This window comes from Diplodia seriata (assembly GCF_021436955.1).
Source record: "Diplodia seriata strain FDS-637 chromosome Unknown scaffold_2, whole genome shotgun sequence".
Taxonomy (NCBI): Eukaryota; Fungi; Ascomycota; class Dothideomycetes; order Botryosphaeriales; family Botryosphaeriaceae; genus Diplodia; species Diplodia seriata.
In genome coordinates, this window is record NW_027117309.1 from 2338940 (window position 1) to 2361888 (window position 22949).

A 22949-nucleotide genomic window follows, 5' to 3' on the forward strand; every position below is an offset into this window, starting at 1 on the left:
GCGTAGTATGGCTTAAACGAGTCGGGGTTTCGGGTGCCATCTCGTAGCGTTTTTATCGCTTTAGTAGATGGTATAATCGTCGTCGAAGCACGCGGTCTAACTAAGCATTACGTATTCGGGTATGTTAAGTACTTTACGTCGCCTATCGATCTTCTCGAATAGGTCGACCTCTTCTAGCTAGAGCGTCGAAGAGAGCTCTCGTCGAGCTTCTCGATTATCTCTAGTAGTAGCCGCGGTGTTGCGTGCCTTCTTCTTAGGGTCGTGTAAATAGCGGTACGTTCTATTCTATTTATCGCCGTAGTAGATATATAACCCTTTATCGAATCGTAACTTCTACTAGGGCGTCTATTCTCTACGTTGCGTGCGCTTGCCCTTTTCGTTATTTCGTTCCTTATCTTTAGGCTCTCGTTACGCGGCGTCTAGCTTTATAGTATCGCCGCCTTCTTATATATGGCGTAGGCGTCGCGGCTGGGCACTATTAGCTCTATAGAGTTTCTTGTCGAACTAACGTTCGTTGCGTCGTTAGTCTATTTTCTAGGCTAGTTCGATAAGGCTAGATAGATCTCCGAATTTATCCTAGTAGACTATAGTATCTTTAATTTCTTCTTTTAGTCCCTAGTAGTAGAACGTTTATAGGGTTACGTCGGAGTGTTGTCCGGCGGAAAGATAGACCGCATCTTAAAACCGGGTGGTGTAGTCCTAGACTAATCCTTTCTATTTAATGTTTATTAGAGTACGCGTGGCTAGGCGGGCTTCGTCTAGGCCGGTAAACGCTTCTTTAAGGGCTTTCGTAAAGGCTTAGTAGCTGTCGAAGAGCTCGATCGTAACTTTACTTCGGTCCGCTCGAGGTTTTTCCTAGTAGTCTCTTTTATACGGGCGGAACTATTGTTCGGCGGAATCGCGCAGGAAGGTACTAGCGTAGAGTATCTTCTCTGCCTCGTTAGCGAACTATCTATAGAAGAAGTAGATATAGTCGTTAAGCTAGGTAATAAACTCTTACGTCTTCTTACGGTCCCCTCGGTATAGGTCGGGTTTCGGGACCTTAACTATGGTGGCGGGTACCGTTATAGGTCTCCCAGTCGCCGCGTTCGTAGGTACGACTAGAGGCGCGGGTTAGTATTATCGGGCTTCGAGTTCTCTTTTAAGTCGAGTATTCTCTTCGCTTTATTCGTAGAATTAGTTCTAGAGCTGTTCGAGCCTATTTTAGGTGTCGTAGATTATCTAGAATAGATCTACCATCGTGGGCTATTAGGGATTGTTACTTATAGAGACGTCCATGTTGCTACTTTGTTAGTAATTTCTATACTAGGGATACTTTTCTATTTTAGATATTAACTGTCTTCCTCCTCTTGCAAGAAAGGTGATTAAAGTGTAACGGTAGGCTTCTTCCACTAAGCTTCGGAGTCGCTTAGCAGGTGGATTAAACCGAAGGGTTTACCTTAAAGAGATAAGAGGGGGATAATAATAATTAGATAAGAAGGTATTACGCGATTATACGATGCATAGTAAGCCGGTTACCTCTAAATTAATAGGGTTTAAATTAGAACTTTAAGTTAACCACGAAGGGTTAAGATACTAGCTAAGAAAGTATATTTATATACTATAGAAAAGCTAGTTATAATCTAGTGTTTAGTGGTTTAATCTGCCAAGAGTTTAAACTGCTAAACTTGCGAGTTTAAAAGTTTAGAGCGCTAAGCCTTTAAACTCTTAAACTTATAGATAAGTAGGCCGCACGTAACGTCGGCGCTTCGGGCAGCTTTTAGAATTTTAACTTCCGGCTTCTATCGCTGCTAAGCGGTCGTAATTACTATCTTACTTACGTCCGTACCCTCGCGCCTACTTTCTACTTTCTAGATCCCGCATTTCTTACGGGACTATGGTCCGACTAGATTATCGAGTTTCTACGGCCCTACTTTCCGTGCGGTCTTTCCGTTACGTGTGGTCTTCTATCCTGTCTAGATTTCTTATAGGCGTTCTTCTCGTACGGGCTTATAGCCCTTAGAGTTATAAAGCCCTTATGCCCTAGGGTTCGTAATAATGCCCTAGAGGTAAGTCTTAACCAGGCTATATCTACCGCGGCGGACCTTTCTATTTCCCGATTAAAACTAGAAGCTCGATCTAAACCCTAGTAGTCGGACGAGCTTTTAGAAGTACGAAGAAGATTACGAAGAGAGGCCGACACTTTTAAATCTCTACGCACGGAAGAGAATAAGCGGCGGTACTTAAATAGCCGAAATATCTACTTCGAAGCGGTAAAAAGAGCTAAACGCGAGTACTAGAATTCTTTTCTAGAAAAAGAGACCCCCGAGACTATCTTTAAGGCTATGGCTTATACTAAGCCTAGAACGTATGCTAGAATCCCCGAGATTAGCCACGAGACGCATGCGGGAAAACGTCTAGAAGGTAGTTTTAAGGGAAAGTATTTAGCCCTTAGAAAGAGGCTCTTTCCGCCGCCCCCTTCTGCCGCCCCTTTTAACTGGCAAAGCTACGTCCCTAAACGCTAGGACTAGCTAGAGCTAAGTCTAAGGGAAGTTAAGAATGCGTGCTCTACGCAAATTAAAGAAAAAACGCCGGGACTAGACGCTATTACGTAGGAAATTATTTTCTTCGCGTTTAGAGCGGAGCCCGGCGCCTTTAATAAGGTCTTCTCTACGCTATTCGCCTACGGGTATTACCCTATAGGCTGGCGTACGGCTACCGGAGCAATCCTAAGTAAAAGAAAAAAAGATACCGCGGACCCGAAGTTCTATTAAATTATCTCTTTACTTAACTGCCTTAGAAAAGTACTAAAACGGATTACGGCTAAAAGGCTAGGCTATCTAGCGGAGACCTCCGACCTTCTACACTACATCTAAATTAGGGGAAGGCTAAAGAAATCCGTAATCGATGCCGTAATGCTATTATCGAGTAAAGTAGAGAAGAACCGCCGTCTTAAACGTAAGACCTTCGTACTCTTTCTCGATATTAAAAGCGCCTTTAACTACGTCGCCGAAGAATAACTTCTAGCTATAATGGCTCGAATTAGCATGCCGGTTAACCTACTCGCGTAGGTAAAATCGTTTATATCTATACGAACATTAAGCCTCGCGTTTAACGGAGAAGAAGAAGAGTTTAGCCTAATAGAGACGGATATTTCGTAAGAAAGCTCGGTCTCGCCTATTCTCTTCTTAATCTATCTCTAAGAGTTATTTCCCGCCTCTAAAGCTTCTTTTCTCTCTTATATCGACGATATTGCGGTTATAGCTAGCTCCGGCAGCTGAAAACGCAATAAGACGATTTTAGAGAAGGAGGCGGGTAAACTCTATACGCGAGGAAAGAAAAACCATATCGAATTCGATCTAAAGAAGACGAAACTTATACACTTCGCCCGTTCTTTTAAGAAAGATTCGAAACCCCGTTCGACTTCTATTACGCTTTCTACGGGAGACGTAGTAGAACTAAAAGAATAGGTTAAATAGCTAGAAATTTACTTCGACTACGGGTTTACCTTTAAGACACACGTGTCTAAAAGAGTTAGCTAGGCCCGTTCGGCCTTCTATCGCCTCTCTAGGCTAGCTAACGTCGAGAGGGGGCTCTTCCCCCACGTAGTTCGCTAGCTATATCTAGCCTGCGTTACTACGGTTGCAGACTACGGCTCCGAAATCTACTGGAAAAATTAGAGGCAGTTTACCCGCTAATTAAAAGTCCTTTAGAATCTTGCCCTACGGAAGATTCTAGGGGTTTTTAAGACTGCCCCTATAATTTCTCTAGAAATAGAGAGTAGAATCCCACCAGCGGACATTCGTTTAAACGAACGGTTACGGAAATACGCTCTTAGAACGAACTTACTTAGAGAATCTTATCCCCTTCGAATCGAACTAGAGAAAATTAACCTAGACTAACGGGAAATAGAAAAACCTACGTAGCTAGAGAAGATTAAACTTCTTCTTAGAGAGTAACCGACTCTCTTAGAGGAGGTTAAACCCTTCTACTTTCCGCCGTAGTTTATCGACCTTTCCTACTCGATTACGGTTAGCCCCCTAAATAAAGAGAAACAGGCTAAGGCCCACGTACTTAATATTAAGGGGGCATTCTCTAATCGAATAGCTATCTACTCCGACGCCTCCGTTCTATCCCCGGGTGGAAACGTAGGCGTCGGCGTGGTAGTTTTCGACTTTAGCCAATCTAAAGAGGACCCGGCGCGCTAGATTTATAAGAACCTCGGTTCGAAGAATCTAGTATATAATAGCGAAGTAGAAGGGCTAGTAATGGCCCTAAACTACGCCGTTAGAAGCCGGGTTCGCAATAGAGATATAAGAATCTACGCGGATAATTAGGCCGCGATTCTTAGGCTAAAAAAACCCTCTAATACGCCCGAACAAGCATAACAAATTCGGGCTATTAGCCTAGCGAGAACGCTAAGGGTTAGAGAAAACACCGTCTCTCTAGAATAGTGCCTCGGCTATAAGAACGTTTTAGGCAACGAGTACGTCGACCGACTAGTAAAAAGAGCTACGAAGTACTCTTTAAGTAGGGCTCCTACTTCTCTTAGCTTCTATCGAAGCAAAGTTAAGTAGAAGACCTACGAAGAGTAGAAAACGAAGCTTAAATCGGCGGCGGACTCGCCCTATAAACGTATCTTCGGTTTAGAGGTAGGGCGGCGGCTTAAATCTTCTATAAAAGTAAGAGAAATAGCCTCCGCCTTTTACTAGTTAAAGATAGGACACGGCTACTTTAAGTCTTATCTTTACCGCCTCGACCACGCCGAAAACGACTGGTGTAAGTATAGCCGTACGGCTAGATAAACACCGCGCTATCTACTTCTAGATTGCCGCTTATATAGAGGCCCTCGGGTCTCTATTAAAAACGGCCTAAAGAAGTATCGACTCGAACTTTCGAATCTCTTCTCGTTAACTCTAGGAGCTAGCCTAACGGCTAGATTCTTAGAATAAATAAAGATTACTACGAGACGGTGGCAATTAAACGAATTACCTAACGAGGTTTAAATATATACCGCCGAACGCTTCTTTTACTTTCTTTTATTACTCTTTTTCTACTACACTCGCTTTTAAGCACGCTATTTCTAGTACCCTTCTAGAAAAACCCTCCGACACGCATGTATATAAGACATATAGATAGAAGCGGACCCTCTAGAGGGGTCCCGTCTCTAATAGTCTTAGACTCTAGAGGGACGTTAAACTAAATAAATAAATAAATAAATATTAACTCGTCGTATAAGTTAAATAAAGATTTTAGTATTATAGGCCCGACTAGTTTTACTAAAGGCTTTAGAATAGCGCTTTAGAGTGCGCTATCGTAGTCTTTTATAATAGAAATACGCTCGATATAGTTAAATAGATAGTAATATAACGGGCCCTCTATAATTATATATATAAATAAAATATTAAATACTTATAAAGTATACGCGTATCTATCTAGTATATATAACGATATCTAGTTTAATACTTCGCTCTATAAACTATTTTAGATAATCTAATAGTATAATATTAAGTATAGCTATACGATTTAAATTCGCGCTATCTCTTCGTACCGTCTTTTCGCGCTATCTTATAAAAAGAATCTTTCGCGCGGCTACGTACTACTTTTTCGCGTCGTCTCTTCGCGCTATCTTACGAAAAGAATCTTTCGCGCGGCTACGTACTACTTCTTTATATAGCTTTATATTTAGCGATAGACGCGTAGAAGGCGATAAACTCTAGTACGTTATAATTATAAACGGTCGCGTAGACGTTTATTACTAGTATACTATACTATATCTATTTTAGAGTGTCTCTTTAAGTACGAAGTTCTTTTCTTAATAACGTACGTGCTCTACTTCTTAGTTAAAGAGTAGTATAAAGAAGTAACTACGTTTACTATTTTTAATATCGACGAGATAACGTCGCGGCGTTTAATAAAAAGAGTAAATAGATACTAAATATTAATATATAGCGTTAATATAAATATTTAGTATTTATCTATAACGATAATATACGATATTAAGGTATAGTAATTATTCGTTATAATAATAATAGAAAAAAGAAGAGAAAAGTATAACGAGATAAATTTAGAATTTACGATAACGAAGAGAAGAAAAGAATAAGTTAAAGTCTAAAACTTATAATAGCGAAGAGAAAAGAAGAACGAGTTATATAGTTATAATAAGATAAAGATAAAAGAAGAACGAGATTATAAAAGACTATTAAATAGTAGTAGTAAGGGCCGTTATATAGTAGTAGTAGAGTAGAGATAGCGGGCGAGAAGAAAGATTATAGCTCGCCAATAAAATCTTTCTTTAAAAGATTTTATCGATAAGTTAGTATTAGATAAGTATAGTTTCGTGCTAGTTACCTACCGCGGTAGCGGTAGGTAACTAGCGTAAAATTAATATTATAGCCGCTAAGACCTTTAGGGCCCCCTTCGGGGGCCCTAAAGGCCTTAGCTAAGTACGTGGATATTCTAGAACTTCTTAGCGAACCCTCGGTATTTTGCATGTACTACTACTACTTCGTAGTACTTAACCGGTATACGCACCATGGTTAAGATAATAAAGATTAGAAGAACCGATAGCGTTCTTTTACAATCTAGTCTACTTATCTGACCTTAGGACGTCTCTATAAGCGGTTGAGCCTCTTGTTAGAATCTCGTTGGTTTGAATTTCACTACCTACATTAGGGCTTCATCTCCAAATACAACCAACATGCCGCAAGGAAGTCGACAATCGGGATGCTCTAAGGTACACGCTGCAGCTTCAAGCCTCTGTGGGTTGACAGACTTCTCTTTTCCTGCGATCCGATACTAGCACCGCCCGGCCACGCCACACGCAGCCACACCAAGCACAATGACGCAACGGCAGCGGAGCTGGCACCGGAACGCTGACGGACGTATGCGCATGGCTGCGCTGAGCAAAAAGTCAAAAGTCTACCCGGTCTAGCCCGCTTTATCACGATAGCGCGGGGAAAGAACAGATCGGAGTGTCTGATCCGGAATGGTTGGAAAGGGGGCAGTAGCCGAGAGACCCGGAAGAACCGGGAGGGGGGCTTTTTTTCTTTGGTCATGACAGCAGTGCCAGCGCCGGGACCTGGGCATGTCTAAAGCGAGATGACTCACGTGTGGATAGGGTGAAGGCGATGCTTATTTCAACGTCGTCGTTCTCGCTTTGTGAAAGCATGATACATGCTCAACTAGGAAACGTCGTTGTCTGAGTGAGCGAGTAGCGACTAAGTGTAGCTCGTGCAGCCACTGGAAAAAGTAAGTCATACTCAGAGCCGTGTTTTGCTTCGCAGCTTCGGACGACTGTACAATGCAAAGATACTGCCAAAGGCTCGACCGTTTCGATGGCGCAAGAGAAGTTATTCGGGCTTAACTGCAAACCAAGGGTGCTGCTCGGAAGGTCTTTGTAACAAGGACAGGCTTCATCAAGGATCAAGCGCAAGTTAGTTCTCCGTTCTTAAACTCGTCAACTCATCATCCATGATTGCAGAGGCTTGTAGAGGTGTAGGCGACACGACCATCGAAGGCTTCTGATGGATGCGCAGCATACCGTTCTATAACCACCCATGGATGAGCCCTATAGGCACTTCAAGCATCGTAAAAGGCTTCCCTGGACGCAGTGTTGGAGCGGCATTTGGCAATCATGCTAGCGAGGAGAGTGAAATTGAACCGCGGGATACGAATCACACATGTTTTGGCGTCAGCCCTCACGAGTATGAAATGACGGAAGCAGCGCATGAGTTGGAGGGCGAGACGCGGTCCTCAACAAATGGCGCCTCCAAATTCCTGTCGCAGCAGGCAATGGCGAATGCGAGGACACCAGATGTTCGACTGCTTGAGGTAACATGTCGAGCGATGGCTTCCACGGGACCAGAACGTCGCACGCAGGGATGCAACCATCCCACCGTTGCCGGAGCGATGACGTGGGGGCCACACAACAATTGGGCCGAGCAAACAGGACGGGCGGTTCGACGAGGACAAGGCGCCAGGAAAAGATGTGATTGCAGACGGAGGCGCCGGGCTGGAACCATTCGAGGTTTGACATCTGGCAGGGTGGCTGAGCTCAGCGGAGGGAGCGATTGGATGGGACGACGCGACGTGTGTGCGACGTGTGTGCGACGTGTGCGCGGCGCGGGGACGGTTGGGGCGTGAGAGTGGTGTTGTGAACGCGAGCAGAGTCCAGAGGGGCAAGGCGCGGCGGGGATGTGTTGTTGTGTGCCTGTGATCGGCGGTGGGGCGGGTTCAAACGTGCCAAGGCCGGGTGTTTGCAGCGGAACCCTTACTCGCGCGCGGCTGCGACGCTGCCGGGGCGAGCTTCACGGCGGGTCCCCCCAGACCAAGACAAGTCGGGGGTCAAGAAGCCAGCTATTCTTTGTTTTCCCTATTTCCCACCACCACCACCCGACCCACCCGCCCCAATGTCTGGCCGATTCGTGAGAGCTTCCAAGTACCGTACGGGCCCTCTCCCCGCCGCCCTCCCCACTGCGAGGGGCTCCATGGCTGACGCGCGCGAATGCAGGTCACGTCTTCGGACGCTCGACGAAGAAGGCACGCCCAACCTGCCGCCCGAATGCCCCGCCCGCGACGCTGACCGCCACCAGGAACAATGCTACGACAACCTCCGCCTGTCTAAAAACGCCTGGGACAGCAACATCATCAAGGTCCGCGCTCCACCTGCCCAAGCCCTCCTGACGCCGCCCCGCTGACGCCGCTCGCCCCAGGCCAACCCCAAGTACCTCGCTGTCAACTACGAGTCTGGCGGAGGAGGCGCTTTCGTTGTCATTCCCGTCGACGAGCGCGGCAAGCTGCCCGACATCCTCCCCCTGTTCCGCGGCCACACCGGCCCCGTCCTCGATACCGACTGGTACGCGCTGTCGCGTGCGTGTATAATGCAAAGCATGCGGGCTGAGCAGGAGCAGGAACCCCTTCAATGACGACGTGATCGCATCCGCTTCCGACGACGGCAAGGTACGAGGTTCCCATACTTGTGCACGCTCGAGACGAGATATTCACACGTGGACAGGTCTTCCTCTGGAAGGTGCCCGAGAACTTCTCCCTCCACACCGATGCCGATGAGCCGCAGGATGTCGCTCCCGCCGTCAAGTTGGCCGGCCACACCAGGTAATTGGCTCTATTGCTCGCCCTGGGCTCTGCTAAGCGCCCACACAGGAAGGTCGGACACGTCCTTTGGAACCCCTCCGCCGAGAACGTCCTCGCCAGCTCCTCGGGCGACTACCTCGTCAAGCTCTGGGACGTCGAACATGGCCAGCCCAAGCTGACCCTGCGGCACAACGACATGGTCCAGTCGCTCTCCTTCAGCGCCAATGGCTCTCAGCTCGTCACCACCAGCCGCGACAAGAAGCTCCGCATCTGGGATGTGCGCCAGGAGAAGCCGGTCCACGAGGGCGCCGGCCACAACGGCGCGAAGAACAGCCGTGCCGTCTGGATGGGCGAGCACGACAGGATCGCAACCACCGGTTTCTCCAAGATGAGTGACCGTCAGCTCGGTCTGTGGGATATCAGGGCCGCGAGAGAGCCGCTGAACGGCTTCGAGATCCTCGACTCCATTTCCGGTGTCTGCATGCCCTTCTGGGACGATGGTACCAACATGCTGTACCTTGCTGGCAAGGGGTAAGGAGCAATATCCGCACGTGTGAGGAGATCCGCACTGACGAGAGTATAGTGATGGCAACATTCGCTATTTCGAGTACGAGAACGACAAGTTCGAGTTCATTTCCGAGTACAAGTCTGTCGATCCCCAGCGCGGCGTTGCTTTCATGCCCAAGCGCGGTGTCAACGTGAGTGTATCGATTTGAAATGTTCCCGTCAATTCTGCTGACAATTTGAAGCTTCACGACAACGAAGTCGCTCGCGCCTACAAGACCGTCAACGACAACTACATCGAGCCCATTTCCTTCATCGTCCCCAGGCGTGCCGAAGTCTTCCAGGGCGACATCTACCCTCCCGCCACTGGTACCAAGCCTGGCATGTCCGCGGCCGAATACTGGGACGGCAAGGAAGCCATTCCGCCCAAGTTCTCGCTGGAGGCCGCTTACGAAGGCACGGCTCCCGTGGAGGTTCCCTCCGAATACAAGCCCTCCCCTGCCCCTGCCCCTGCTCCGGCACCAAAGGCAGAGCCCAAGCCCGAGCCCACGCCCGAGCCGACTCCCGCCCCCATCTCCCGCGGCCCGCCCCCTTCGGTCAACGAGAACAAAGCTTCCATGGCCGACGCAGCCGCCAAGTTCGCCGACAAGGAGGAGGCCGAACCCGCCGACGACGACTCCAGCTTCGAGGAAATCCAGAAGCCTGCCGAGCGCCAATCCTTCACCGCGGCCCGCCAGGAGGAGAAGGTCCGCGGACCCCCGGAGCCCGAACCTGCCGCTGCCGCTGCCGCAGCTCCCGAGCCGGAGCCCGTCAAGGAAACTCCCCGCTCGGCGTCGACGTCGTCGGGTGCGGCCAGCAGCGCGGCGGCCGGCATCAAAGACTACCTCTCGGAGATCAAGTCGATGCTCGAGAGCCAGGGCTCGCAGATGACGAGCCAGCTCGAGCAGATCACGCACCTCACCGCCGAGGTCAACTTGCTGAAGAGCAAGGTTGCTGACATCAGCGCCGGCGGCGAGAAGGACGAACGTATCAGGCAGCTCGAGCTGGAGCTTGAGGAGGCTCGCTCATGAGTTTCTTGAAATGTGCGGAGGCTTCTTGAAAGGGAGTAAAGGGAGGGGAAAGCTGCTTTTCCATTATCATCATCATTATCATCCTTCTCCTCATGACGCTTCACGCTAGACGGTCTCTTGTCTCGTCTCGTCTCGTCCGGTGTTCGGTTGGCGGAGGGTGTATTTGTTTACTACTCGCTGTTGCTGGATAGAAAGGGAGGTTGGTTGTGGTAGGTTTGGAAGTGATGGGCGAATAGAAGGGAGTGGGTGGCGCAAGGTGGTGTCGTTGTTGCTGTCGTTGTCGTTGTCGTTGTTGGAGCGGGAGCAGGAGGAGTGGAAGGGAGGGGGAGGATGCTTTGAGGCTTTGAGGCTTGGTGGCGCTGCTTGTTTAGATTCCCCCCCGCGCACTGTCCTGTCCGATTTGTCCTGTGGGTCCTGTCTTGTGTCTGTCCGTCCGTCCGTCCGTCCATGCGTGTGTCTGAATGAGTGTGCTGTTTGCTGTGTCTGGATGTTTGAGAGTACAAGGGGAGGGGGAGGGGGAGGGTTTTCCTATCACTATGCCTATGTTCTTCGTCTTCTTACCTGTTCGCTTGAAGTGTGTTGTCCGTGGTGTCATTGTGGTGCGTGGTGTGAATATTGCGTGTTTTTGTTTATTCCTTCCCATCAGTGGGCTTTGTGGTCGAAAAGTAAAAGAAAGAAGTAGTATAAATGGCAAAGACTGGCCGATGTAACGGCTTATGCGAAGCTTCTTTTTGGTTATACGTATCCCGCTTTCAGGGCATTTGCCTAAGTTCCGCCGGCGGGAAAGGGATTTTGTTCAGGCTGGAAATTGAAGGGAGGGTGTCAGGCGCAGCAGTGTGAGGAGAGCCGAGGGGCTGAGTGTACGACCGTGGACGACGATGGGAGCACCAGGGCTGCCTCGCAGGGCCATTCGGCTGGATCGGATGACGTGGGATTGCTTCGTTCTTGAGTTGGGGATCATTGCTGCAGGCCTCCTTGTTCCTGGAAAATGGTGGTATTTTTAGAATGTTCGAAATATGGAGATGGAGCAGTGCATTCAGCACTTGAATTCACTGATTCGCCTGTGTCACAAGCTTGAAATGCATCATACATGACGTTTTAATCTTGGATTTCCCATTGGAATTTGGCCTGGGCAGGAACGAACTCTGCTCATGACCCATTCAAGGCTTTTGACCATGATGTTGTGCTCCACATCTTGGGTCATTCTCCCTGTTGCCTGGTTATGTACGACACTACAAGGTCACAGCTTCTCAGCAGCGTTGTTCCACAAAGACACCCCTGGTCAGCCTTCCGCAGATTCCGTCCACGGTAAATGTATCTTTATATTGAGCCCGCCGCGGGTTCTCGAGCCTTTCTTTATGTCATCGCCCCACCCTTTCTCAACATGATATCTTCTCTAGGGCCTGCTTCAGAAGTTCCGGGATGGGTTGTCAACCAGGACTCAGCCGCTCGCAAGATGTGTGTAGCTGGTCTGATCCTTTCCCTTGTGCTTTCTATAACATTTCTTGTCTCCGGGATTACCACCAGAACATACGAAGACCCGTGGACGATTTCCGTGCCGGTCAATACGAAATACCTCATCCCTCTCGCCGTCAACGGAATCATCACGCTTAGCACCGAGTGCTTAGGCTTCATCCACAACACTTCCCTCAAATGGGCCTTGCTTGCCGACGGATCCCTCGAATACAATGCAAACCTCCGACTTTTCACTTTCGCGAAACGATCTTGGCCGAACGGTCGTATCTTCAACTTGACCTATCTGCTTGCTCTGTCGGTTTGTTACGCCGCAACGCCTGCAATCATCCAGGAGGAACCCGTAGACGACCGCGTGTTCTTCGTCACTTCGGGAGCTGCCTTCATCTACTTGGGACTAGCGCTCTTGGCCATGACTTCGATAAGTTTCTGGTCCCTTCCCTATTCCGATGACTTTCCGACATGGAGTTCGAATCCTCTCAATTTCGCGGCCGCGGTCACTGCTCTAGATCCAGGCTTCAGGAACGAAGGCCGTTGCATGCATCCCGTCCACGAAGACCACCAACACATGGCACCGCTCGCACCGAAGGAGAAGCAAAAGTCCGCATACGACGCACACCGACAAGTAGCAATCATCCTGTGGGCAGAGTACGCCGTCTTCGCCGCCCTCATCATCTGGACATCCCTTGTATTCTTCTTCAGCAAAACCCAAACGAGTGCCGGATCCTGGTCCTTCATCCCAAAGGACTGCAGAATATTTGTCGACGGCTTTTGCTACGCGCCCCACGTGGTCCTCGGTTTCCTATCTCACAGCATCGCACGATTCGAGGACGCGTACATATGGATGCAAGTGCCCTTTTCCATCTTCATCCAGTCAATCATCACCATCGGCCTGCACTGCGCCGAGCTCCTCGTCACGGTGTCTCGCGACGAGATGCAGGCATGGAGAGCCGTCGCCACGGCCAAAGGGTCCAACACCAGCCGCACGAGCGCAATCTTCGCCTTCTTCGGCTGGGAGACGCTCGCGTTGACGCTGATGAAGCCGTTCGTCCACTGGATATACGGCATGGCCGTCTTCATGGGCGATAAGGGCTTGCTCATGCTCTGTCCGCAGCTCGTGTACCTCGCCGCCGCTTGGGCCGTCTTTCTCGTGTTCGTCACCTACATCTCGTTCCGGAAGCCAAAGGGGCCGTTGCCGGCGACGTACGGCCACTTGCAAACCCTGGCGGATTTGGTCGACGAATGGTATGAAACCATGTTCTGGGGACACAAGGGCGAGTCTGAAGACGGGATATGTCATGCCGGAACCTCGGACAAGCCTCTCCCGCAAGTCAGGATGGACGCACTGTACAAGGGTTGAGGAGACACACGGCGATATCGGGACGTGAAGGAGGGAGGAGGAGGAGGAGGAGGAGGAGGAGGAGGAAAAGAGAGCACACGGCTCGCATGTCTGAGCAAAACCCGGGTCCAAAGCCATGAGATAGAACAATACCATCAAACCAACGAAACCCGCGTCCACGGCAACCGCCCTTCCCCATCAACCGTCCCCATGTCGAAGAACTCGGGCATCTCCCACGCCTGCCACCCGTCAAAGTACTTCCGATACGCGCCTAGCAACCGCTCGTAATCGTCCGCCGCACACGACGCCGACGCCGCCGCGAAGCCGTGCAGGTAGCACTCGCCGACGACCTGGAAACAGCCCGGCCCCTCCCCGGTGCGCCGCAGCACGAACGGCACGCTCGCCCCCCTCACCGCGCATATCACGTCCTTCCGCGACATGGCGTTCGGGCAGATCGCCACCGACCGCATCGTGACGCGGACCTGCCTGCCGCCGCTGAACTTTTTCAAGCTCTTCACGGCGTGCCCGTACCCATCGCTTTCACCGCCCCACAACACGGCACACCCGTCCCAGAACTTGCTTGACCGCTCCTGCTCCTGCTCCTCCTCCGAACGGCCGCCGCCGCCGAGCACGAACTGCTCGTGCAGGACGCCCCGCGACAGCAGCGCGTCGCGGACGTCCTTCGCCGTCGCCACGAACGTACCCGCCTGCTGCGAAGGGCCGCCGACGTCGACGAAGGTGACGTGCTCCATCGAGCTGCTGTTGTTGTTGGAGAGGTACATGGCGCCGCGCTGGTGGCCCTCCAACTCCACGACGTCGGTGCGGTCCAGCGGGAGGATTTCGACTTGCAGCGCGAGCCGCCGCGGGGAGCGGGCGGAGGCATTGGCGGCAGAGGCGAGGTGGGCGAATCCCGCCACCGACTCCGTGGCGTAGGGGGTGGCGGTTGTCCTGCGCCAGCGCGCGAGCGAGGCCTCGCGCGGCAGGTTGTGCAGGTTGGGCACCCAGGTGGTGTGCGGGATGAAGTAGTCCTCCTCCTCGCCGTCGTCGGTGACACGGGGGACGGACCGCGCGAGCACGTAGGTGAGGATGTCGAGGTGGTTGTACGTCTTGATGGCCAGGACGGTGACTTCCTGGTGCAGGTCCTCGACGGATTTGCCGTAGTCGGCGCTGAGGCCGAGATCATTGGCGCCGTCGAGCAGGCCGAGGAGCGCGTAGATCTTGTCGCGTGGGTCCGACGACTGGCAGGACCCCGCGACGTTAAGGAGCGAGATGATGTCCTTGAGCGGCTTGTACTCGGCCTGCGCGAGCTGGAGCACGGGCGGTGTCGCGCCGAGGGTGTCGACGGCGTCGACGCCCAGGGCGGCCAGGCGGGCGATGGAGAGGTATGTCCAGTTGAGCGACTGCTGCCCGCCGCCGAAGAGGATGACGGCTTCGCGCGCCATGGCGACTTCCTGCAGCACCCACACCCGCCGGAACCATTCGCGTGACAGGAAGACGCTGACGTGGTGCTGGAACTGCGCGCCGTCCGAGCCGAGCTGCCGTGTGCTGCCGCTGCCGAGGACGCCGAGGTGCTCTTGGAGGGCACTGTACTCTTTGCCGGTGTATATCACGACCCGTTTGGCTTTGGAGTAGATGTCGCTCATCAGTGAGACCTGGTGGTTGCGTTCCCGGATCTGGGACTGGTCGATGCAGATGGCATCGATCCAGAGGATGCGCTCGTGTACGGGATGCCGCAGGTCGCGCAGGGCGTCGGCACAGTTCTGGGTCACTCCAAGGAAGCGTGTGTTGTTGCATCTCATTGTCTCCTGTTGGAGCGGGTTGCCCCAGGTGTACGACAGCGCTTCGTAGAGCCCCTCGCAATCCGTCAGTTTTGCATGGACGATGTTGCAGCAGATTTCATCCCCGTACGTCCCGTTGGGTAGTAATCGGATCAGGCGAATGTCGGAGCTGAGCTCGATGGGTCTGTGACGGAAAGCCGTGTCTTCGGAATCCGGGTCTGATTCGTAGTACTCGGCATCCGGCAAAGCTGCCGGCAATGTATCAGATGGTCCTATTTCGTCGTATCCGTCGTAATCTTCGTCTTCAGAGTTGTCGTCCAATAATTCTGAAGGAGGCGAGACCGCAAGCTCCTCCTCTTCCGAAGCTATATCACGGCCGCAGCCGAGACAAAGGGACCCGAAGCCACTCCCACGTACGTCGGGCTTCGCGCAGTCGCATATCTCGTTGTTCGTCATGGTATGTGGCGGTGACCGAAAGGAAAAACGAAATTCAACTTCGCCATTATCAAGCTGACATTCTCTTATGAGTTTTCCTGACGTGTCACCCTATGGCTGTGGCTGTGTCAGCAGTGGGGGCCATCACGCTGTGCATTACCCCGCTATTGCTGGGAGGGCGGCCTCTCACGTCACTCATGGCAAAATCCAGCGCCATGCTATCCCGCTATAGAGCCTTCCGAGCGACGTCTCAGAGCAGACATCTCAGAGATGGTCAGGGAAGTGCGGCGCACGTACGGAACTGGAGACCAAACTCTACTTGGAAATTGCCCACTGCCACCGAATCACTCCAACTATGGATGCAAAAGTCAATTCCGCACTCGGTCGGCCTGAATATGTCCATGAGGGGCCCCTCGGTTCAGATCGTTTGTATAATGAAAGCGATTTTCGTGTAGGGAAATGACTCGAGGGGCCATGGGAATATTAATGAGTTGTTCAATGTCCCATCTGCCAAATATGAGGCTGAAAAGTTCCCGGGTAGGTTAGTCATACAGTTGGTGTAAGTATTCTGTGGGTTCGCGTATGATGGTAAAGTTGAACATTTTAACGGTGACAAATGCTTGCTGACGTCTGCACAGAGATCACTGATCAGTGCAGACTCCAATACTGCTGACTATTCCTTATGTACAGTTACCAGATGGACACTTATGATACGGTGCTGACCATGTTGCAATTTTGTCGACATTGAGGAGGGAGTTGTAGACGTCCGCTCTGAGATTCACATCAGCAGTCATTGATAAAGCGGCTATAAAATGAAGAATTAGTCACAGCAACTAGAAAGAGCCAAAGTTTCTCACCACTTACTGCCCCTCTCCCCTATCAGTTAGAGGAACGTCTTCGGGAGGGTATTTCAGGAGAGAAGCGAATGATGCATCCATTTCGTTTGGTCGGTAGTAAAGTCGAATGCTTGGAGGCACGTGGCCCAGTCGTCACCCTAATCATCGACGACCATACCCTCCCCCTCCCCCTCCCCATCTCCAAAAACCACACAATCCTCCCACTCATCAATCGTCTTCTTCATCTTCCAGCACGCCCTACACGGCCACAGATCGTCCCTCGCCGCCTTCGTCGGCAACGCCCACTCAAACACGTCCCCACACCCACCGCCGCCCTCGCAGCGATACGCCTTCGGATCGCACTGCACCCCCATCAACGCGCGGACCCACCTCTTCCAGTACGCGGCCGGTCTCGCCGACCGTCGGAGCTCGTTCATCCGCCACGTCAGTACCGCCTTGTTCAATCGGTGCCCGAGGCAATCTTCCTTCCTCTCGCTCCTCAGCATCAGCACCGCCCGCGTCCACGCGCGGCGGTCCTCGGGCAGGTCCTCGCACGTGCGCCACAGACTGTCCACGTCGACGAGCGCGAACGGCGCCAAGCGGGGACCGCGCAGGCTCCAGGGCGGGCTGGCGGTGCCCTCCCCCTCGTAGTCGTCGACATTGTAGTAGCCGACAAAATCGGCATCGGCGCTGATGTGGACGAGGCCCAGCACGCCTGTGAGGAAGTCCTTCCATATCTCGGGATAGGCGTCGGCGAGGGCGACGAAGGCTCTGCTCTGCACGAAGCAGCGGCGAAGCGGGTTGGTCTGGAAGACGGCGGTAGTGACATGCTCGCGGAGGTGGGGGCCGTGGTTGCGTAGGGTGGACGTGTAGACGGCGTGGAGAAGATCGATGGCGTGCGCGTCGAAGCGGGACGGGGTGTAGAGGTCGAGCTCGTCGAGAGCGGCGGCGAAGTGACGGGCGGCGACGGGTTGGAGGGCCCCAACGGTGTATTTTTCGGCGAGTTGGTACATGGCGATGTGGAAGTTGATGAGTTTGGAGGCCGAATCGTCCGGAGAGGAGCAGGAGGAGAGTGTGAAGTGCGGTTTGTAATTGCCGGTGTAGAAGAATTGGAGGAAGCTTTCGATGAGTTGGGCGGGTTCGTCGTCCATGTGGATTATGCCAGTGGTCGATTCCTGAGCCGATTTCAAAGTCAGAGGAACTCTCTGGGTAGTAGAGGTGATGGAATTGAAGTCTGCCTTACCTTGAACACTTTCCTCGGGTCTAGGGCATTTTGAAAGAAGTCACACTGCCAGCAGAGTATGTTTTTGTGAACATTGAATTCGACACCACCAGAAAGGATGACGAGGTCCGTCCATGAGCTCTTGGGGAAGCGATCTAAGACGTGACTATTCAGGATGTCATCGGTTGGCATGTAGACATTGACCGTCCCGGGCATGACTTACTTTTGCAAGCCTCGCTCCAAGGCCGATGGCACATGGACGTTCTTTGGAGCTGGACGTGTCAGGTGAGGTTCTGAACTGGACAGCATATTTTTCTGCCAATGCTTTCGACATTGACATGGCTGGCGTGGAAATGTAAACAAACCAAATGTTGTTTAAGCCAGGTAGGACCGTGCACAGCAGGGGTCCGACGTCCGACGTCCGACGCCAGGCAGCAATTTGGCACGTGAATGATCATGTGTCACGCTATACCGACCGATATGAGGAGGCTCAGTCCTTTTGTAGCCCGGTGGCAGGGTAAGTTTTGCAATATCAGGGGCAAGAAAATAGCAATTATGAACCAGAGGCTCGCCGGTCCACATCATCATGGTGTTTAGAGTGGTCATGTCTGCTTTCTCTTGTTTGATGGGCTCATCGACCAACGTGGTGCGCTTCCGCCATCTCTGTTGTCCGGAGCTGTATCGGGAAGCTTCCTCTTCCGGTGAACACCTTCCAACGAAGGTTGGCTCCGCGATGTAAAAACTCCCACGGAATGCCGTCTTCTTGTCAGCTCGTCATGAGTAATCGCCGAGGCCGAAGGGCGTGCCGTCTCCTGTGCTCGGCCAATACCATCACGCGTTTGTGTTGTCTGCTGATCAGCGCTTCGAGCCTGACTGCCGTTGCTGCTGCTAACACCTGCTCTGATAGTGCCTTCCAGAGAAGAGTCCGAGTCCACATCCGAGTCCGCCACAATATCAGTCGACGAAAACACCCTCCCGCAACTATTGCAAAAGGGCTCGCAAGCCGCGCAGCATTCCTCGGTGTATCCGCATTCGATGCAACAGTAGAGGTTCGGGTCTTCGTTCACGACCTCCAGCATATTCCGGCACACCTCCTTCCAGAAGCCGGGCAGCCTATCCGCCGTCTTCACGAACTTGCGCTTGCCGAGCACCATCTCGTTGTGGCTTGCGCAGTACTGGAGTACGAGGTCGCGGAGGCCGCGGTCAGTATCGGGGGTCGTCGTGTAGACGTCTTTCAGCACTTTGTACAGGCCGTCTTGCACGTCGTGTATGCGCGCGTTTTCCAACGTCTGGCTGAACTTGGTGCGCGCGAGATTCTTGAGCTTCGGCACGTCGTAGCGGTCTGCGGTGGCGTAGATCTTGACGTGGAAGCGCAGTTCTGGCACCGGGCCGCGTTCTTCGCCCGACAGCACCACCTTGTAGTCGTACGTGTAGAGGTACTCGAGGAGCGCGTAGATGTTGTCGTAGTAGTCGTCATTCATCTCAATCTCCCCAGATCGGGCTTCCTGATGAATGTCTTAGAATGCGAGCCTTGTCAACACCACGAGGCCTATTTACCTTGAAGCCGAGAGTGGGGTTGAATGCGTTTTTGAAAAACTTGCATTGCCAGGTGAGGACGTTTCGATGAACATGGAAGATATGACCCCAGCAGAATAGAATTACATCAGTGGATGCATCTTTTCGTAGACCGCGGTTGAAGTGGTCAAGCATGCCCTTCTTGAGATCCGCTGCGGGGTCGTCGACGATCCCCCTGGAGGCCATGAGCTCACACGGCTGTAGATTGAGTCAGAGTGAGTCAGGACAATAGCGAGAAAGGAACAATGCCCTGTTCCGGTCAAGATTGTTCACCAATGAGGTGTTCGGAATAGTGAGGAACGAGGTGAAGGGAGGGGCGGGAGCCGAACAAACGGGAAGTGTCGGGTGTCTCGCTAAGACTGTGACACGTTGTGCTGAAAGTCGTGGCCGAAAGCGACGCCGGGCTGGTGCACTGTGACTCGTGAGCCTTGCCGTGAGAGCAACAACGCCAGAAGTCGATCTTCATGCATCACATCATCCTGTTAGTCAGAGTTTCAGAGTCGTGACAGACCGCCGTGCGAATTTAGCCTGGATTCCTACTTCACCCGACTTCCTCGAAGCGCTCGGCAATTCCACCAAGCTACCCCAGAAAGGCAGTCAGCACTAACCATTCCTCCAACTATTTATTTATCCGCAGCACGACCTCACCTCGTCACGTACACTCAAGAAAGATATCACAAGTGCTTCTAGCCATCAATTCCTCCCTCGACCACTCCGATTCACCTCACCCAAACAACCATGTCCACCCCACACTCCGCCCCCACCACCACCACCACCGCCCCCTCCAACCCCCGCCCCAAAGCCATCATCTTCGACCTCCTCACCGCCCTCCTCGACAGCTGGACAGCCTGGGAGCGCGCCGTCTCCAGCACGCTGCCCCCCACCACTTCCTCATCCCCATCCCCGTCCCACACCACCACCCAACTCGCGCACGCCTGGCGCCAGACCTACCTCTCGCTAACCTACACCACGGGCGCCTACACCCCGTACGCGACGCTCGTCCACACCGCGGCGCAGCTCACAACGCCCGCGCTGCCCGCCCCCTCCGCCGCCGCGGACGCGCTGCTGGCCAACTACGTCTCCTGGCTGGCGCCGTGGCCGGAGGCGGGCGCACTGCTGCGGCGGCTGAAGGGCGCGGGGTACGCGTTGGCGGTGGCGACGAACTGTTCGGACGGGCTGGGGAGGGGTGCGGCGGGGTTGTTCGACGAGGACGGGAACCCTCCCGTGTTCGACGTCGTCGTGACGGCCGAGGAGAGCGGGTGGTACAAGCCGGCGCGGGGCGCGTACGCGGCGGTGCTGGAGCGGTTGGGGCTGCGGGCCGACGAGGTGCTGTTTGTGGCGGGGAGCGCGGCGGATGTGCCGGGCGCGAGGGGTGCGGGGATCAAGCGGGTGGTGTGGCATAATCGGGTGGGGATGGAGGCGAAGCCGGGGGCGGAGGGGATGGCGGAGAGGGAGGGGAGGACGTTGGGGGAGGTGTTGGAGGGGGTGGTGTTGTGAACGCTTGAGCGGAGAGAGATTGCCAGGCTGTTCTGGTGGGTGATGATGTACCGGTTGCCATGTAGCATTGGATGATATTTCCTCTCATTGGAAAAGAAAGCTGGAGTTTATCGGAAAATGGAAAAATCGCTCATGAAGACCCCCCGTACGCCTTTTTGATCCCGTATATCAACTCGGTTGAAGCAGTTCATCTCCGTTCCAAAAGCCAAAGCGACACATAAAAGCCAAGGCAGACATACATTGGAGATGATGGTCCCGGTGCGGATATGTACAGTGAGCTCATCAAGCTCTGCACCAATAACTGTCAACCATTTAAAGCAACCTAGCCTCCATCATGGATCAGCCATACCAGCCGCGAACGGTCTGGGTAGGTTGCTCATCTTGACGGTGGGCAATGACAGGTTCCTTAATATCGAAGGCATGGATGAACTTCTGCCACGTCTGATAGTCAATGCTGAACACAGCTTGGTGTCTCGAAACGTTCTGAGCACCTTGCTCGTTTAGTCCGCGCGATTCAGATGGACCTGCAGCGAGTTAATATATCGCTCTCCGTAGAATAAACAGGACGACACTTACAAATTACGGGCAAGCCGTGCTTATCCTTTACCACCCTCACGCTGCCTTCACGGATGAGAAAGCTGGTGTAGAAGAGATTCTCCACCGTCTGTCCAAATGATTGTGGATTGATAGCGAATTCGAACAGCGACATGGCTGGGTCTTCCTCTTCCGTTGTCGTGATCCCGTGCTTCTCCATGGCACCATCGATGACATCTTCCGGCGGGTCACCAGGATAATCGCTTAGCTCGTCATTGACTGCTTCTTGCCGGCGTTCAAGCACAGACATGAGCTCTCCACGAATTTTCCTAACCAAGGTAACTAGATTTGCATTCTCCGGTCGTTGGATATCCTCTGGTTCAAGGGACTCAGGTCGTCTCTCAAGCTGCGGGTCCCGTCGAAGGCGAGCGCGTCGTTGCGTTTGCGTGGCTCTCACACGCTTCTGCACTGAGAGAGGTCCGAGAAGGAAGCCGGGCACGGGAGGGCGACGATTGTTTTGAAAACAAGCGCGCTCACCTAGGATATCCCAAGCAAGAGCGTCGCCAGTCTCTTCATGTTCGTCATCGCTGTCGGCGTCGGCTCGCCGGGCCCGTTTCCGGGAATGTGCTTGAGTTGAAGCAGCTTGCGTATGGGCTGGATCATCTTCCTCGACGTGGCCGTTGTTTTGCATGAACAGAATACATTTAGACACGAACTCATCCAGGTCAATGCCGGTAGAATTGGCTCCCATGACCGCGGCAGTGGTTTTCTTCAGCGTCAGGTCACTGGCAGCCACCAGGAAGCGCGCATCGAGGGTAGCGTCGGCAGTCTGCTTCACCCTATGCATCAAAGCATTGGATTTCTCAATGTACCCGACCAGCAGGTCGTTGTTGCCAGCCATAAGCGCATCACGATCGTCTGTAGTACGTTAGCTTTGTCCAATGTCGTTGAAGACGACGGGATTAGAATTCACCATTAAAGTCGCGTAGATTCGCGCGGAGGTCGTGACGCAGCACGCGGCGCTCTTCGGGGTTCTGGTCGGGATTGTAGTACTGGAGATCGGAAATAGGCTCATCGTTGATTGTTGTCGCAAGTGAGGCTTCGCGATCGTGCAGCCTTCTCCGTTTATTTGGCGTCTCGCCATTGTCTGACGTGGGGGTTGGTATTGAGGGTGGGTGCATTGGTGCCTTGCCCTTAGCCGTGCGGACGGATTGGCCGTGGGAGTAATTTTCCTTGTCGCTGGACGCGTCGGGAGGTGAGGCGATGGTAGAGTACGCAGTGTGAGAGCGAGCGACTCGGTAAGGCGCCGACGACGCGTCCGCGTCTGGCGTGCGGTCGCGATAGATTGAATCGACGTCAGGAGTGGACGCCGGCACGCTGTTGTTTAACCGTGCCATGGCAACGACGAGATTGTTATACAGAAGAAGCGGCGGAGCGGCGCGCACGGAAGGAGGCCCGACAAGGCACAGCCGTGAGGCAGGTGGCCGAAGACCGAAGGCTCAAATGAAACGGAAGGAGCCACCACGGTGCGACTGCCTATTATTTGGATGTCTGATGTGCTGTCGCGGGATGTTGCAGGCGGCGGGAGAGACAACGCGCTGCTGACGTTGATGA

At 52.8% G+C, this 22949-nt stretch overlaps 6 protein-coding genes across 6 annotated transcripts; 2 read left to right on the plus strand and 4 right to left on the minus strand.

Moving 5' to 3' along the window:
• Positions 1–8390: 8390 nt before the first annotated feature.
• Positions 8391–10646, plus strand: CRN1 (Coronin-like protein crn1; the record flags this gene model as incomplete). The annotated part of the gene is made up of 6 exons (XM_066773556.1): positions 8391–8424; positions 8737–8850; positions 8973–9093; positions 9142–9603; positions 9656–9770; positions 9822–10646. 6 exons carry the CDS (start codon positions 8391–8393, stop codon positions 10644–10646), a joined length of 1671 nt encoding a protein of 556 aa, XP_066636123.1.
• A 1384-nt stretch (positions 10647–12030) lies between these two features.
• Positions 12031–13479, plus strand: SLS55_002071 (uncharacterized protein; the record flags this gene model as incomplete). The annotated part of the gene is made up of 1 exon (XM_066773557.1): positions 12031–13479. One exon carries the CDS (start codon positions 12031–12033, stop codon positions 13477–13479), a length of 1449 nt encoding a protein of 482 aa, XP_066636124.1.
• Positions 13480–13613: 134 nt separating this feature from the next.
• SLS55_002072 (uncharacterized protein) lies at positions 13614–15870 on the minus strand (the record flags this gene model as incomplete). Its single annotated transcript, XM_066773558.1, has 2 exons — positions 13614–15601; positions 15867–15870. 2 exons carry the CDS (start codon positions 15868–15870, stop codon positions 13614–13616), a joined length of 1992 nt encoding a protein of 663 aa, XP_066636125.1.
• A 795-nt stretch (positions 15871–16665) lies between these two features.
• SLS55_002073 (uncharacterized protein) lies at positions 16666–18069 on the minus strand (the record flags this gene model as incomplete). The annotated part of the gene is made up of 2 exons (XM_066773559.1): positions 16666–17770; positions 18062–18069. 2 exons carry the CDS (start codon positions 18067–18069, stop codon positions 16666–16668), a joined length of 1113 nt encoding a protein of 370 aa, XP_066636126.1.
• A 262-nt stretch (positions 18070–18331) lies between these two features.
• SLS55_002074 (uncharacterized protein) lies at positions 18332–19490 on the minus strand (the record flags this gene model as incomplete). The annotated part of the gene is made up of 2 exons (XM_066773560.1): positions 18332–19234; positions 19287–19490. 2 exons carry the CDS (start codon positions 19488–19490, stop codon positions 18332–18334), a joined length of 1107 nt encoding a protein of 368 aa, XP_066636127.1.
• Positions 19491–21140: 1650 nt separating this feature from the next.
• Positions 21141–22732, minus strand: SLS55_002075 (uncharacterized protein; the record flags this gene model as incomplete). The annotated part of the gene is made up of 3 exons (XM_066773561.1): positions 21141–21325; positions 21378–22253; positions 22309–22732. 3 exons carry the CDS (start codon positions 22730–22732, stop codon positions 21141–21143), a joined length of 1485 nt encoding a protein of 494 aa, XP_066636128.1.
• Between the last annotated feature and the right edge of the window lie 217 nt (positions 22733–22949).